At 35.0% G+C, this 18,110-nt stretch overlaps 2 protein-coding genes across 3 annotated transcripts; both read right to left on the minus strand.

Moving 5' to 3' along the window:
* Nucleotides 1–1,596: 1,596 nt before the first annotated feature.
* LOC128992180 (uncharacterized) lies at nt 1,597–5,776 on the minus strand. The gene is made up of 4 exons (XM_054415631.1): nt 5,677–5,776; nt 4,432–4,565; nt 3,160–3,260; nt 1,597–1,834 (listed from the first exon to the last, which is right to left on the minus strand). Exons 1-4 carry the CDS (start codon nt 5,685–5,687, stop codon nt 1,763–1,765), a joined length of 318 nt encoding a protein of 105 aa, XP_054271606.1. The 5' UTR covers nt 5,688–5,776; the 3' UTR covers nt 1,597–1,762.
* A 6,945-nt stretch (nt 5,777–12,721) lies between these two features.
* LOC128992179 (uncharacterized) lies at nt 12,722–16,953 on the minus strand. Of its 2 annotated transcripts, none has more exons than XM_054415629.1 (4): nt 16,849–16,953; nt 15,604–15,737; nt 14,333–14,433; nt 12,722–12,956 (listed from the first exon to the last, which is right to left on the minus strand). In XM_054415629.1, exons 1-4 carry the CDS (start codon nt 16,857–16,859, stop codon nt 12,795–12,797), a joined length of 408 nt encoding a protein of 135 aa, XP_054271604.1. In that variant the 5' UTR covers nt 16,860–16,953; the 3' UTR covers nt 12,722–12,794. The 2 variants fall into 2 exon arrangements, with proteins under 2 accessions (XP_054271604.1, XP_054271605.1); XM_054415630.1 differs by having other exon boundaries at nt 12,722–12,960; nt 16,849–16,951.
* Between the last annotated feature and the right edge of the window lie 1,157 nt (nt 16,954–18,110).

Consider the following 18,110-nt stretch of genomic DNA (forward strand, 5'->3'; position numbering starts at 1 on the left):
TTCCACTCATTGACGGCGCTTCAATGGCGGTTGTGTAAAGTGTAAAGTAAAATATCACAACTGCAGTGGGTGATTGTAACAGAGGTTTACGGATGATGCTAACATTGCTTTTCCATATATAATTCTGAGCAATGTACAGACAAAACTCTAATATTATTTATATAGCTAGTGACAACCAGGAAGAGGTTGAGATATTATCAAAAACAAGTTTTAATGTTCATATTACCACACAACTAGGAAAGATTAGAATAACACACTAAGCCATAAGTAAAAAAAATAAAAAGTATCATTTGGTATATCGAAGATAATTGGAAGAATGAAGTAATAAGTTTGAATTTACACAAATTACCATTTACTACATAGTTTGACCTAAATTAATCAGAATTCCATTTCATATATTCCTATGGGTTCTTCAATACTTCAATTAGACTAAGGAGATAGTTTCAAGCTGTTAAAACACCAATACAATGTACTTTGGCTAATCACTCAACAAAGCCAAATCATTTGCCAAATCTATTGTTTCCAGCTTCATTTTCACTATGCAGTTGTGAAATCCGTTAGGAAGAGTTATGTCATTGACTGTATGAAACTCCAAACCACCCCTACATGAAGAATATTGTTTATTTCCTCAAGCTTTCATAGTTAACAAAATACCATCTTACAATTGTACCGATGGTAGTTAGTTTTAAATTAAAATAACAAAACAAAATCATATTATTTAACCATTGGCTAGGAAAGATTAAGAAAGAGTGTCCAGCAGTTTAAAAGATTTAGTTTGTAGGGTTGGTAGTGGTCAGTGATAACCAAGTTCAGGTTTTGTCAGTTAAGTTCACTGGAAATATGGTCTACAAATATGTGGTTGCTGTAGAAATTGTAAGTAGATTTTAAATATTGTTAGTAATAAGATTTTAGGAGATTTATTGTATATAGCTTTTTAGAAATCATTTTTGGGAAAAGATGTAAAGTAAAGAATAGTTTTCAAATCAATTTTAATGCATTTTACAAGAAAAGAAAACAAGTAAAGTTTATACATACCTGTTGAGTTTTGTTCTAGGAGAAGCACATTTTCACAAGGAGTTGTAAGGATCTTAAATCCACTTTTAATTATTAGAATTTGTAGAGAATAGTTTTTATTGGGTTTGTGTGATGTTTTCAGACAGAAATCAACCACTTTGGCATTAGCATTGACATTGTCTTCTTGATCATCTTCTTATGATTGGTCCAGTAGCTTTAGTACCACTTCTAGTTGCATTGCATGGTATCTGCTAGTGCCAGTTCTGACCATTAAACCAGTGTCTCTGATTAAAGTAAGATCTTTCCAGTATTTTATTATTTAGTATAATATTTGGAAGTAACAAGAGCATAGGGCCTATTTGATGTTATTGGGAAAGTGTATTTTGAGAAATTTGACATCTATAAAATAAATGTATCTTTGGCCTACTTTGTCTTTTAATTTATCTCACTTCTACTGCCAGCTTTAATTAGATTCATCCTAAATTGAAGTATACTACCTAATTGGCTACATGGTAGGGGTATACAATTTGAAACATAACCCCACTTACAAACCAACACAATAATACGGGTCCAATGAAACAGTTATATTTTAAAGCAATTTTAATCACAAAGTTGAAACAAAACGCAGTCTAATATAATGATACATAGTTCTGGCTACAAGATAAAGTGGCCCCACGGTGCTATGACGTCATCGTGAGGAGACGTTGTCTTATCTGATTGGTTGCTGTACTAGGAAGTAGAGGGGGGACTAGCGACGTCTCCCCGCCTTCGAGTAAAAGGGGGGAGTCGTAACTGGCTTTTCGAAGTCCCCTGATGCTACCTGCAAAAAGAGTGGAAAATTGTCAAAGCGTAAAAATTGTCAAGTTTAAAATGTCTTTGAATGGGGATTTTTATTAAGGCCCTGGATAGAACCAGCTGGTCATCTTATCTTACTAATATTATAAATCTGAAAGTTTGTGAGTTTGTGTGTGTGTTGTTCAATCACGCATAAACTACTGGACGGATTGGGCTGAAATTTGGCATGATGATAGCTCACATTCCCGATTAACATTAAAGCATATTCTTATCTCAAAAATCCTTTCGGGCTCCGCCCCAGTGGCTCTGTAGTTCCCCATGTTAACCTTATGATTTTTCATATTTAAAAGGAATGAATGAATCTTAACAGATGTTTCAATTAAACAAGTTGATTCTGTTCTATGACGTTCAATAGCATAAAATTTAAGGATTACCAACAGGGTACAGCACTATCATTTTTTTTTTTAAATTTATGACAACAGGTAATTTCCAACCAAAAGGTGAGTTAGCGTAGCGAACGAACTTCAACCTGGAGGCGAGTTAGCGTAGCGAACGAGCTAACCTGAAGGCAAGTGAGCGCAGCGAACGAGCTCCAACCTAAAGGTGAGTGAGCGTAGCGAACGAACTTCAACCAGGACGTGAATGAGCCATGCGTAAGTATTATGAAGTTAAAGGGGGCAAAGCCCGCGGGTACAGCTAGTAGTCAATAAAGCTAATATATAATTTTATTCAACAACTAAAATCTCGAACTTAGTTTAATGACTCTTCCTTTTCCAACTTATCCTTAATTTACAATCGTACTATTGCTTGGACTTACTATTACTTTTACCTTCGAATTTTAAGTTTTACTCCTTTGTATATTGACTAGTTTTACTGTTAACCAATTTTCTCATCATATTTACAACCCTGTTTAATCTTTTATCTACTAAAAGAGGCTTTCACGGGCAGCTTTTTCCAAATCTTATCTTTACGGGGCGTGACTTTACGAAATATGTGAACTATCCTCACTTCACATATTTATTGTTCTGCTAAAAAGACTAACGCTTCTACTAATGCAAACTTTTTCTATCTCTTCATCTGTTCCATCTAGAATGAACTTACCCCACTTACTCAACATCATCCTCTGGGAAGTGAAAGCTAATACTTTCCTACATGTACTTCTTTCTCCTAAAGACACTTCGTCTACTACCTCACCTCAACTCCTTTGGGAAGAGTTCACTACCACCACTACCTACTTTTTCTATCTCATGTTCAACTGGGAGGGACCTCGACTTTTAATACCCCACATACATATCCCTTTAGGAAGTGAAATCTGCCACTTTTCTACCTCTACTTCTTCTACTTCCTCACCTGTAGTCCTCTAGGAAGTAACTCGTTGTCTTGTGCTCGGCTGGGTCTACCGCTATTCCTGAATGTGTCAGTGAAGGGTGCTCGCTTCTCTGCCATCAACTCTGCAACATAATGGAATGAAGAGAATGAGCGTCATTGTAAAGATATTACATATTCATGTCAACTACAGGTCACCTTGTGGTCGAAAACTCGACCAAAAATATGTACTGTGCAAATTTCTTTATTTTCATCCCACGCTGTTAATACACGTGATTGGAATGACTTCCATTTGTTTTTATTTTCTATTTATATTTCGCTGTTCATTCGTCACCGGCATGACAACCCATAAGGTTTGTGTTTTGTTTTTGTTTTAAATATTATACTTTTCTCAATTAAATTTTGATTCTCAAAGCATACATAACATTTTATTGCAAAATCTCAAGCCTATTTTGATATTTCTCATGTTGGCTAGGTTCTAATGGTTCTACCTACTAACTACTACCGACTAACTATTGCATGGCAACGCTGGTGGCGCTGCCTACGGATTGACAGGCAAAGCTCTCTCAAAACGCTTAATGCTTTTTACCATGCGGTTAGCATTCGGGGTTATAGTAGTACGTTTTCTGTGGTTCTAGTTACGGATTATATTCACTGATGAAGAGTTAACAGTAAATATTTTTCGTCATACTGCAGCAAAAACAGTAGTTTTTAATGCATGCGTTGCGGGTCTGTGGGGTGAAAATAGAAAAGTCTGTACATTACATATTTTGGTCGAGTTTTTCGACCACTGGACGGCCTCTAGTCTCTTTTAGTAGAAATAATAAACCCTTTGTCCTCACAACTCTTTGAAGAGAAGGGTGTTAACCCTTGAATGATTACAACTTTAAGAGTACGATTTAACTACCAACTCCAAAATCCAACCCGTGTAAAAATTCAGGAATCCAAGCCATAACTCTTAAGAAATTAGCTTTTTGACCAACATTGTTTGGTACTTACGTATTATACTGACCACACCAATAAATCGATAAAAGAAATTGCATTAGTTTAAATAAAAATATTTATAACCTAACCTAACCACCCTAAGTTATTTCAGGGTATAATTGTTAAGTGTGGTCGGTATAATACCTAAGTACCAATTTATTGTTTGTATGTTTATTGTCTCCCAAACAGTAAACCTATATTAACCTTCTTAAATTTTGAAATAAACATGGATACTCAAGTCATGCACTTAAAAAAGTAACAATTCCTGATATATATTTCACAATGAACGATGAAAGTGAGATATCTCCCTACCATCTCCAAGGTCTCTCCTCCTGATGGGTTCATCCTCTGCGTCGAACAATGGACGTCTAGGTGAGAGGGCGGAGACCGGGGCCAGCAGCGCGGCCATACACGCGGCTGCTACCGTCGTCCACAGCATGGCTACCCTGGGGACAAGTGGAAGTGTCAAATGTGGTCGAGGGGAGAGTAGAATGTGGGGTGTCTTTATTTACTTTTGTTTTCGTGTATATGCTAGTAAGATGAGATTATTTCATGAAATAACCACAGTTTTACCCCACAAAACCGCGTTCCCTTAATGCTATTGCCATAGTCCTAAAAATCAACTTAGGTTTATACAGTAACAACTACTGTAAACATGTCGCTACTATTAATTGACTCAGAGTTACTTTGAACGATGCCTCTCAAACTGACAGCGCATCAGCTGTAATTTTAGAGGCTAGCTGCAGAAACCCCGTTTATTAGCGAATTTCCCTATAGGGAAGTAATTATTACCGTAGGTGGCACGGTATGACTTAGGCCCCGGACCGATTTACTTTTTCATTTTGATGTCCCCATAGGCCAAAAACACCATTCGTTCAAATGTTTATATATGTATAGATATACGTACGTGAACGCGATAACTTGAGTATTTTTTGACAGATTTTGATGAAATTTGGTTTAAAGGTGTAAGGCGGAATAAACCTGAATGAGTTCGCGAACCAGCATGATTGGACCATGGGAACGGGGTTTTAGGGAAGGTTTTATGGGGTAAAAAATGGCTTTTCTCATTTTTGACCCTCACAACACAAAATACCCAATTTCTCTCTAGACCCTTTTAAAGAGCTTAAAAAAAATAATTTAGTATATCAAAGTGTTTTTGTACGGTTATTGGTAACGGAGAAACTTCAAAAATTGTTAATTTAAAATTGCCATGTTATTCTTATGGAGAATATTGTAAACTGTTGTATTTTGCTTGATTATGGATATATTTTGATCAAACTTGGCAAATTCATTTATTTTATACAAAGCTATTAATATTATACAAAATTACATTTAATTAGTTTCCTTGTAGCAGAAAACCTAGGTACTCATTAAACCTAACGTTATTTAAATAAATTTAATTGAAAATCAATTCAGACAAATGGAAATTTGCTTAGTCGGCAGGTTTGCTGCGGCGGGAGTATATTGATTTCAAATTACTGTAATAGAGAAAAGAGTAAACCCTAGTTGATCCATACATTTCTAAATATCAGTAATATATATTTACTGGCTACTTACAGGTTAGTCATCAGGATGAGCTATGTTACCCACTTCAAAGAGAGTATGTTTTATATGCTTCAACCATCAAGGTCAAATTGAAGAGACACAATAGGTAATTGTGGTGTTATTAATTAACCATATGTTTAATGTTTAAAAGTTCAGATGAACTGATCTATATAATTGATACGCTACATGAAACTTTGTCGGTTGATCTCCTCTGCCATATCTTAACCGATATTATCCATTGACGTCTCATTGAGCGTGTCGCGTAGATTTGCAAATTGACCTTACATTTTTGAATAAGTCCATGGGTTGTCCATGGGTAACTAGCAGGACTAGTTAGTCACGGACTGTTTAGATGATATTTTTCAGTTGAAACACAACAGCGATCATAAATTGTGTTCCTGAGGCTTTGCTGCAAAACATTATTTTCCCTAAAATATCTATATTTATATTACGATAACCTCGTCCAACTAAATTAAATCCAATATTACATTGTAAACTATATGTCTTTTGATTTTATGAGATTTTGGTTTCAAACAATGCTATCAGAACATTAAAATGTATAGGAAAACTAGGAAAATTACAACAAAACTAAGTTTTATTTAATGTTTACTAAATATACCGGGATTCATCTTTTTTATATCTACTAGCTGACCCGGCGAACTTCGTATCGCCTAAGTTATAGGTTTCCCCTAAGACAGACCTCTAGCTGTACCCGCGGGCTTTGCCCCGTTTAACTTCATAAGTATTCGCATGGCTCAATCACGTCCTGGTTGAAGTTCGTTCGCTACGCTCACTCACCTTTAGGTTGGAGCTCGTTCGCTGCGCTCACTTGCCTTCAGGTTAGCTCGTTCGCTACGCTCACTCGCCTCCAGGTTGACGTTCGTTCGCTACGCTCACTCACCTTTTGGTTGCAAATTAGCTGTTGTCATAAATGTAAAAGAAATAATAGTGCTGCACCCTGTTGGTAATCCTTGTAACTTTAATGCTATTGAACATCATAGAACAGAACCAACTTGTTTAATTGAAACAGCTGTTAAGATTCAATAATTCTATTTCTCATAAGGTTAACATGGGAAACTCCAGAGCCACTGGGGCGGAGCCCGAAAGGATTTTTGAAACGGGAAATAGTTTACGTCCGATTCGCATACCTACAGAATTTACACACCAAATTTCATAACGATCGGTGAAGTCGTTCCGGAGGAGTTTGCAGACAAACACTGTGACACGAGAATTTTATATATTAGAAGATTACTTATCTATACTTATTTAATACGCAAGCAGGTTTTTTGTGACAATTACTCCTCCGAAACTACTGAACCGATTGATATGTTTTTGGTGTCATTGGAAAGAGCGTAACGTGAAGTTGTGCAGGAAACCTTCTTTTTAGGGAAATAATTAGAGAGTGAGGCCCTGGGGCCCTTTAAAGTTTCGTATTTCTCCATAAGGATAACATGGGAGACAATTTTTATTTACAGAAACATATGTTTGTTACTTGAAAATAGTCAAAGTCTACTAAATATTAATTGCTGTGTATTATGGCTGTTAATGTATACTACTTTTCAATAAAGGATTGTGTACCTTAAAGTTTACTCATAAAGGATCTCACTACTTTAATTTAATGCTGGGAATAGAAAAATTTAGTTGAGACTAGGTTACCATGATTTAGAAAACTTTACTATAATAATGTATGTATTTAAAATCACAAATCTTTGGAATTATTAATTCATTAGAAACGAAACAGCTGATTGAGAAATCAACCAAATCATCTACTTCATGTGAATAATGTTTTTACACAAACATAGTTTTTTTTTTAACCAATAACTTGATTCTTTTTTACTTGTGGGTGTATTTTGAGTTTGCAGTTATGAAAGCACCAAGCCAAGTAACTTTTATCTAATTTTCTTTATAAACTAACAGTATTAATTAACCCTCTAGGTGTCAATCGTCCATTTTTGGATGACTTTTTTTGACCCTCGAGTGTCAATCGTCCATTTTTGGACGACTTTGCAGACGTTACGTAACGCGCGTATATTTCGCTTACGATCGGCTGTTTCGGACCATTGAGCATACCGAAATGACCGGGAGATTCTGGGCTTCATGGCAATGTTTGCCATGTTGCCATGAACACTTATTAATTTACTAAATATGATACGCATACAGCTAGAAAATGGCTGGTCTGCTTCCCTTCTAAGGCCTTATTATTACTGTATTTAATTTTCAACGTCGAGTCAATATATAACACGTTGAATTTGTTTTCTAAATTCATATGTTTTTTGCGGGGCATTGAGCCGCACAGGTTCACTAGTTACTTATTTAATACGCAAGCAGGATTTTTGTGACAATTACTCCTCTAAAACTACTGAACCAATTGACATGTTTTTGGTGTCATTGGAAAGACCGTAACGTGAAGTTGTGCAGGAAACTTTCTTTTTAGGTAAATAATTAGAGAGTGAGGCCCTGGGACCCTTTAAAGTTTCGTATTTCTCCAAAAGAATAAAATAGGAAACAAACATTGTTTTGAAACTCCAGCTGTTGTCAGAAATTAAATATTAATAATTGGTCTCCATGGAAGCATAAGAAAATTCACAATGTTTACATTAGTTTTGACATTTAAATGTGAACAACCAGAACTGTCAAATGCCTATTTAGTACAGGTAAAATAATACAAAAACACTCCATATAAACAACAAAATTTGTACATTCATGAAATTTCACCTGTGAGTTACTAATATTATGAGAAATGAAGATCCGATGAGTCCCCAAAATTTTGGGCGTCCTAAGGCCCTCTTTGGGGCCCTTTTTGTTCCGAAGAGTCCTTGTTCCTGAATAATTTTGTTTTTACGTTTAAGGTCGAGTGAGGTGTAGTTTTCGATGGTTTTAGTTATTTTAAATCGATTGGGACTAGTTTTAAGTGTATTAAACCACTCCATACAGGGTGTTTTGAAATATTATTACTTTTTACGATATTTAAACATTCATTCATAAAGTAATCAAATTAGTTACCTCCGTGCTCTATATAAAAGGGGATTATTGAAAATAATTGTAATTCTTTACTACGTAAGGGAAAAGGATCACAAGGAGTAAGAGAAAATATTAAATACCCCCGTCACAGCAAACCTGTAGACCTAGCGAATTTCCGTTTTACTTACTTGATTTTCGATTAAATCTAAAATAGCATTGCGTTTAACGATTACCTAGGTTTGCTGCTACAAGGAGGCTAATAAAGTGTGATTATAGTAAAATATTAATTGCGTAGTATAAAACAAATAAATTTAACAAGTTGTATTAAGACATATCTATAAACAAACAAACAAAATCATTTTACACTATTCTCCTTAAGAATAACATGGAATTTCAAATTTGTCAAATTTGTCAAATTTTTCAATTGTTCAAATTTTTAAATTTGTGTTAGTTGCGTAAGTTATTAATTATTGAAATTGTATTTTAAGAATTTGGCATATGAGTATGCCTATGATAAATAACACCATTTCAGAGTTCTGCCAGTTTTTGCCTAACTACTGTAGAGTTTAAAGTAGCCTACACCTTATTGTCTACAAATTGGCTAAATAACTTAGATACGGTACATTATAAAAGCTGACAGCCTTTTTACGTTGACTTAAATTGTAAGCTTACCTTTTCCCGTCCATGGGCAGTTTGATATTTAAAAATTAACCTTTGAAACTGGAATAGGACTGTTATGTAAATTGTGAGTATTTCCATTATTTAATAATCTTTTAGTCGACTCTTTTAAAATCATCGGAAATTATGACTGTTGTTAGTTTGAAACAAGTTATTTGTTTATAAATAACTCCTGTACTTCTTTGCAATTGCTCGATTTCGAGTAACATGTACACTAGTACTGTCTTATTATTCAAAATTAGCCTAATTAATAAAATAGTGACAACATTACAGTTAAAATTCAACAACAGGTAATGGAAAGGCAAACAAAAAAGTCTTACAAAATACGAATTATTAGCCTAGCACTGAAAGGATTAATAAACCATTTACAAAAGGTATAAAAATGGAAAATTACAGGTTAAATTCCGGCGAATCAAACAGCCTTAGATTTTATCATAAATTAAAGGAAATAATGTTATTCCGTTCTTCATCCAGTGTGCAAAAAATGCAAAGTTTTCAGTATTAAACATATCTATATATCTAATTCCGTAAGCCCAAAATTTTACAATGAAATTGTGAGCGAACTGGAGGCCGTAGAAAGCTGGGAGAGGTCTCATTTTAAAGGTCTGGGCATGAAGTTTTGGGGAAAAATGCTCATTTTTCTTACTTATGCACCAAAAGGTTATTACAGGATAAAATAAATCACATTTAAATAGCATGGGAATCCAGGTCATGCCCGATTTGTTTACTTTAAAACATGTGGTTTAGATTTATTTAAAGCATATGGTAATATCATTGACTATTGGCTACAAAAGTTGTATTAATAGTGTTAAAGGTAGTATGTAATATATGTATTGTATGTAACTATAGTGCATTTGAAAGTAAACATGCGTGCAAATGAAAATGAAACAGCATTTTGTGATTGGCTTCTACGCTTATATTAGGTAATGGAATCTTAGAGAGCAATAGGGCAACACCGGCAATTGACATTCCAGATAACTTTGTTCTCTCTGATTGTGCAATTGTTTATGGCAACTCAATAAATCCAGAAAATATTCAAAACTACTCCAATCAAATAATTGTATGTCCTTTAAATGAACATTGTGATAATTTAAATGAAGAAGTATTAAAAATCTACTACAGTAATTATGAAGTAGTTTCAGAAGACCCTACAGAGAGGTTGAACATACCAATTGAGTTTATAAATTCCGTGTCGTAACACTTCGGCCCAAGTAACACTTCGGCCCAGTAACATTTCGGCCCGAAACCCTCAGATGTGGCCTACGGTTCAACTCTCTACCTGCCCACTAGTAACACTTCGTCCCAACAAAATATTTGACAGGTTAGGTTAGGTTAGGTTAGGTAAGATTCCACCGATTCTCCGTCATGTGAGGTCAGAGGATGCAAGGGGTGACGGTTGGGCGACATTCCACCAGAGGGTGGTTTCAAAGTATACAGGTCATGTACCTCTTACTACCTGAACTGCGTTCCTCAACCATTGTCAATTTTTCGTCGGGCCGAAATGTTACTCCATTAGCTTATTTAATCATCTGTAAAAGCGAGTGGGACGAAGTGTTACTGTTTTTCTAAGAAATTTGAGTTTGGCCGAAATGTTACTGGGCCGAAGTGTTACTACATCATAAATTCAATTACACCATCTGGAATGCCACTACACAAATTAGTTTTAAAAGTTGGTTCAATAGTGATGCTCATAAGAAATAGGGTCTGGATTAGTTAATGGAGCACGTTTGGTTGTGTTGGGTATGTCTGAAGAAAGTGTAAAGTTAGTAGTAATTACTGGAGTAGGGAAAGGGAACATATTTTTCATGCCAAAAATAAAACTAATATCTACAGATCCTAATATGCCCTTTAAATTTACAAAGGATTCAATTCCCATTGCGATTATCTTTCACCATTACTATAAATAAAGCGCAAGGCCAAACCTTCCCAAAAGTTGGAATTTATTTGAAAAAGAAACAGTGTTTACCCATGGTCAACTTTATGTTGCTTTTAGCCGGGTAAAGCGGCCAGATGACGCTAAAATAGAAATAGAAACAAATAAAGACCAAGGAATGGACCAAAATGGATACTACACAACAAATGTTGTTTTCAGAGAGATTTTGTTACAGAATTAGTATTTTACAATTTGGAAGATGACATTATCTCTATGTGTTGTGTTTTTCTAAGTGAATTTGTCTATATTAAAAAAAGTGTATATATATTTAATTAATAGTGAAGATTATTGAAAATGTTCTTTTGCTGTATTATGATTAGAAAATTTATGTTACAAACCCACCACATGAAGAGTCCTTTTGAATTTTTATCCTAAACAGAGCAGACATAAAAATGAATTATGCAGGTATGTGATAACTGTTATACATTATTATAATATACAAAAAATTTAAACGATAATTCAAGGTAGGGTACGGTAACCCATGAGAAAAATAATTTGTACAAAATAATTATTAGAATATATTACATATACTGTATATAGGGGCTATTGCCCCTACAAGCCACTAGTAATTTATATTTTCCATAAGAAAAAGTAAAACCAAAATAAAACAAAGAATATTCAATATCAAAAGAATTCCAATTCATTGAATCACCAATAATCCCACATTGGTTGTTTAATAGAGCATTTTGATAAATCATATTGCTACTTTTATTATTTTATGTGTTATGCAGATTTTGCACAATTCTAACAACTCTCTCAAAAGCACACTTCCAAATGAGCTAAAATCAATGACAGCTGGATATAATTTCAATCCGTGTAACTACCCGGATTAAAATTAGTTCTCTTTCGTAAAGGGTTAGCAGTTTGCATCGAGAGCTTAACGGATGCTAGCTGATTTCTTACTAAAATGAACGTATTTGCCACAAAAAATGTATAATTTTATGATTAGAATCTCAATAACTTTATAATGTAAAGTTATTACATACTTTTATAGTGTAAAGTTATTAAATTAATGATACACCTGTTCTATTATACAGTATTTATTAAACTGCAAGTAATTGAAATGTGTAAGCATGAAGTATTTTAATAGAATAAAATGTACGCGAAAATACATGCGTATAGTAAGTAGTAGAATGAATTAATCAGAATTCCATTTTATATATTCCTATGGGTTCTTCAATTAGACTACGGAGATCGTTTCAAGCTGTTAAAACAACAATACAATGTACTTTGGCTAATCACTCAACAAAGCCAAATCATTTGCCAAATCTATTGTTTCCAGCACGATTTTCACTATGCAGTTGTGAAATCCGTTAGGAAGAGTTATCCAAGGAATATGTCATTGACTGTATAAAACTCCAAACCACCCCTACATGAAGAATATTGTTTATTTCCTCAAGCTTTCATAGTTAACAAAATACCATCTTACAATTGAAACATAACCCTGCTTACAAACCAACACAATAATACGGGTCCAATGAAACATTTATATTTTAAAGCAATTTTAATGACAAAGTTGAAACAAAACGCAGTCTAATATAATGATACATAGTTCTGGCTACAAGATAAAGTGGCCCCACGGTGCTATGACGTCATCGTGAGGAGACGTTGTCTTATCTGATTGGTTGCTGTACAAGGAAGTAGAGGGGGGACTAGCGACGTCTCCCCCCCCACGGCATAAAGGGGGTGTTCGTAACTGTAACTGGCTCATCCGCTGAGGCTACCTGCAAGAAAAGTGGAAATTTGTCTAAGCGTAAAAATTGTGAAGTTTAAAATGTCTTTGAATAGGGATTTTTATTAAGTCCCTGGTTTTATTAACCAGCTGGGGCCCGTTTCATAATAAACTACAAGTTACAAGTTACAACTTGTAACTTGTAATTTCCATTAGATTTGCATTGGGCGATCAGCTGATTTACTAATAATATTAGTTTGTACTTTATTATGAAATGGGCCCCTGGTCATAGTCAATAAAGCTAATATATAATTTTATTCAATGACTAAAATCTCGAACTTAGTTTAATGACTCTTACTTTTCCAACCTATTCTTAATTTACAACCCTACTATTGCTTGGACTTACTATTACTTTTACTTTCGAACTTTAAGTTTTACTCCTTTGTATAGTGGCTAGTTTTACTGTTTAACCATTTTTCTCTTAATATTTAAAACCCTGTTTATCAGTATTTTTACCTTTTTGGTAGCCTGAAAAAATACTGATAATAAATAGGTGTCTAGGCTAATATCTACAAACCCTGTTTAATCTTTTATCTTCTAAAAGAGGCTTAAAGGACAGTTTTTTCCAAATCCTATTTTTACGGGGCGTGACTTTACGAAACATGTCAACTACCTTCACTTCACATATTTATTGTTCTGCTAAAAAGACTAACGCTTCTACTAATGCATACTTTTCCCATCTCCTCATCTGCCCGAGCAAGTATAGACCTTTTAGTTCCCCACTTACCCAATCTCATCTCTCTGGGGAATGAGGCCACCCTTCAGAGAGATTCCACATTCCTATTTCTACAAAACGTATTTCTTACTCTTCTAAAAAGCCACTTCTACTACTGTCTAACTAGTTTTCTATCGGATCTCTACTCTTTTGGGAAGATACCACTACTAACATCACCTCAAATACGTACGGTACTTTTTATACCTCCTCATCTGTTCCAACTAGAAGGGACCTCGAATTTTAGTACCCCACTTACTCAACCTTACACCTCTGAGAAGTTAACTAATACTTTTCTACAACTTCTTCTACTACCTAACCTCTACTCCTCGGGAAAGAAGCCGCTACAACCACTTCCTACGTTTTCAATCTCCTTATGTGTTCCAACTAGAATGAACTTACCCCACTTATTCAACATAATCCCTCTGGGAAGTGAAAGCTAATACTTTCCTACATCTACTTCTTTCTCCTAAAGACACTTCGTCTACTATCTCACCTCAACTCCTTTGGGAAGAGTTCACTACCACCACTACCTACTTTTTCTATCTCATGTTCAACTGGGAGGGACCTCCACTTTTAGTACCCCACATACATATCCCTATAGGAAGTGAAATCTGCCACTTTTCTACCTCCACTTCTTCTACTTCCTCACCTGTAGTCCTCTAGGAAGTATCTCGTTGTCTTGTGCTCGGCTGGGTCTACCGCTATTCCTGAATGTGTCAGTGAAGGGTGCTCGCTTCTCTGCCATCAGCACTGCAACATAATGGAATGAAGAGAATGAGCGTCGTTGTAAAGATATTACATATTCATGTCAACTACAGGTCATCTTGTGGTCGAAAACTCGACCAAAAATATGTACTGTGCAAATTTCTTTATTTTCATCCCACGCTGTTAATACACGTGATTGGAATGACTTCCATTTGTTTTTATTTTCTATTTATATTTCGCTGTTCATTCGTCACCGGCATGACAACCCATAAGGTTTGTGTTTTGTTTTTGTTTTAAATATTATACTTTTCTCAATTAAATTTTGATTCTCAAAGCATACATAACATTTTATTGCAAAATCTCAAGCCTATTTTGATATTTCTCATGTTGGCTAGGTTCTAATGGTTCTACCTACTAACTACTACCTACTAACTATTGCATGGCAACGCTGGTGGCGCTGCCTACGGATTGACAGGCAAAGCTCTCTCAAAACGCTTAATGCTTTTTACCATGCGGTTAGCATTCGGGGTTATAGTAGTACGTTTTCTGTGGTTCTAGTTACGGATTATATTCACTGATGAAGAGTTAACAGTAAATATTTTTCGTCATACTGCAGCAAAAACAGTAGTTTTTAATGCATGCGTTGCGGGTCTGTGGGGTGAAAATAGAAAAGTCTGTACATTACATATTTTGGTCGAGTTTTTCGACCACTGGACGGCCTCTAGTCTCTTTTAGTAGAAATAATAAACCCTTTGTCCTCACAACTCTTTGAAGAGAAGGGTGTTAACCCTTGAATGATTACAACTTTAAGAGTACGATTTAACCACCAACTCCAAAATCCAACCCGTGTAAAAATTCAGGAATCCAAGCCATAACTCTTAAGAAATTAGCTTTTTGACCAACATTGTTTGGTACTTACGTATTATACTGACCACACCAATAAATCGATAAAAAAATTGCATTAGTTTAAATAAAAATATTTATAACCTAACCTAACCACCCTAAGTTAGGTCAGGGTATAATTGTTAAGTGTGGTCGGTATAATACCTAAGTACCAATTTATTGTTTGTATGTTTATTGTCTCCCAAACAGTAAACCTATATTAACCTTCTTAAATTTTGAAATAAACATGGATACTCAAGTCATGCACTTAAAAAAGTAACAATTCCTGATATATATTTCACAATGAACGATGAAAGGGAGATATCTCCCTACCATCTCCAAGGTCTCTCCTCCTGATGGGTTCATCCTCTGCGTCGAACCATGGACGTCTAGGTGAGAGGGCGGAGACCGGGGCGAGCAGCGCGGCCATACACGCGGCTGCTACCGTCATCCACAGCATGGCTACCCTGGGGACAAGTGGAAGTGTCAAATGTGGTCGAGGGGAGAGTAGAATGTGGGGTGTCTTTATTTACTTTTGTTTTCGTGTATATGCTAGTAAGATGAGATTATTTCATGAAATAACCACAGTCTTACCCCACAAAACGGCGTTCCCTTAATGCTATTGCCATAGTCCTAAAAATCAACTTAGGTTTATACAGTAACAACTACTGTAAACATGCCTCTACTATTAATTGACTCAGAGTTACTTTGAACGATGCCTCTCAAACTGACAGCGCATCAGCTGTAATTTTAGAGGCTAGCTGCAGAAACCCCGTTTATTAGCGAATTTCCCTATAGGGAAGTAATTATTACGGTAGGTGGCACGGTATGACTTAGGCCCCGGACCGATTTACTTTTTAATTTTGATGTCCCCATAGGCCAAAAACACCATTCGTTCAAATGTTTATATATGTATAGATATACGTACGTGAACGCGATAACTTGAGTATTTTTTGACAGATTTTGATGAAATTTGGTTTAAAGGTGTAAGGCGGAATAAACCTGAATGAGTTCGCGAACCAGCATGATTGGACCATGGGAACGGGGTTTTAGGGAAGGTTTTATTGGGTAAAAAATGGCTTTTCTCATTTTTGACCCTCACAACACAAAATACCCAATTTCTCTCCAGACCATTTTAAAGAGCTTCAAAAAAATAATTTAGTATATCAAAGTGTTTTTGTACGGTTATTGGTAACGGAGAAACTTCAAAAATTGTTAATTTAAAATTGCCATGTTATTCTTATGGAGAATATTGTAAACTGTTGTATTTTGCTTGATTATGGATATATTTTGATCAAACTTGGCAAATTCATTTATTTTATACAAAGCTATTAATATTATACAAAATTACATTTAATTAGTTTCCTTGTAGCAGAAAACCTAGGTACTCATTAAACCTAACGTTATTTAAATAAATTTAATTGAAAATCAATTCAGACAAATGGAAATTTGCTTAGTCGGCAGGTTTGCTGCGGCGGGAGTATATTGATTTCAAATTACTGTAATAGAGAAAAGAGTAAACCCTAGTTGATCCATACATTTCTAAATATCAGTAATATATATTTACTGGCTACTTACAGGTTAGTCATCAGGATGAGCTATGTTACCCACTTCAAAGAGAGTATGTTTTATATGCTTCAACCATCAAGGTCAAATTGAAGAGACACAATAGGTAATTGTGGTGTTATTAATTAACCATATGTTTAATGTTTAAAAGTTCAGATGAACTGATCTATATAATTGATACGCTACATGAAACTTTGTCGGTTGATCTCCTCTGCCATATCTTAACCGATATTATCCATTGACGTCTCATTGAGCGTGTCGCGTAGATTTGCAAATTGACCTTACATTTTTGAATAAGTCCATGGCTGTTAAAGTTTCCATGTCATCCTTATGAAGAACATAATTGTTTAAATTTTGATCAGCTGTATAATTTAATCGCTGTTATTTATTTTTCAATTCAACGTCTTTTAAACTCATTGGAAATTATGATGACTTTGTTTTTAAATAACTACTTTACTTCTTTGCAATTGCTGGATTTCGAGCAACGTGTTTACTAGTTATTTATTATATTATTATTGTTACATTTTGTTTTAGATGAGTTGTCAAAACTATAAAATAAAATACTGTTCCTAATTTGCTCATTTTGATTAAATAATAAATGGTCTCTTTGCATGGTGTCAGGTAGAAAGAAATATAGAAAGCAGAAATAAAAGAACATCTAAAAGAAATTTAAAGGAAAGAGATTACTTACAAAACGAATTCGATCTTGAATCAAGTGAAGATGAGTCTAGGCCTAGGAATAAGGTTTGTACGAAGAGCTGTTACAGAGATAAAACCTCAACTGAAGCTTCGAGAGTTGTTTCAGTGTCAGGGATGCAAACTCAAATTTCTCCTGAAGCTATTGATTATCAAAATCCCGCCTTGTGGCCTCTTTGGATGGAAAGGTTTAAGAGGTACAGGGTTGCTTCAGAGCTCTGCTTCAAACCTGACAGGCAACAAATTAATATGCTGTTGTACACTCCAGGCTACAAAGGTGAAGATCTTTTCCTTTTGGTATTTCGGACGAGAATAATCTTCAGTATTAAGAAGTAGTCAAACGCTTTAATGATTCAAGTCAAATGTAACTTTGAGTATGAACGTGCCAAGTTTCTTAAGAGAAGATAAGGGGCCGAAGAAACAGTGGAGTCTTTTATAAATGACCTTCATAAATTAGCTGATACGTGTGAATTCGGAAATTTAAAGGAAGAGTTGATACGTGATTTGATTGTAATTGGAGTCAATAATTCCAAACTTTCAGAGACTGTACAAATGGACGATTCACTAACTTTAAGGAA

This window comes from Macrosteles quadrilineatus, unplaced genomic scaffold, assembly GCF_028750875.1.
Source record: "Macrosteles quadrilineatus isolate MER2022 unplaced genomic scaffold, UCM_ALF_1.0 Scaffold_4__1_contigs__length_99947679, whole genome shotgun sequence".
NCBI lineage: Eukaryota > Metazoa > Arthropoda > Insecta > Hemiptera > Cicadellidae > Macrosteles > Macrosteles quadrilineatus.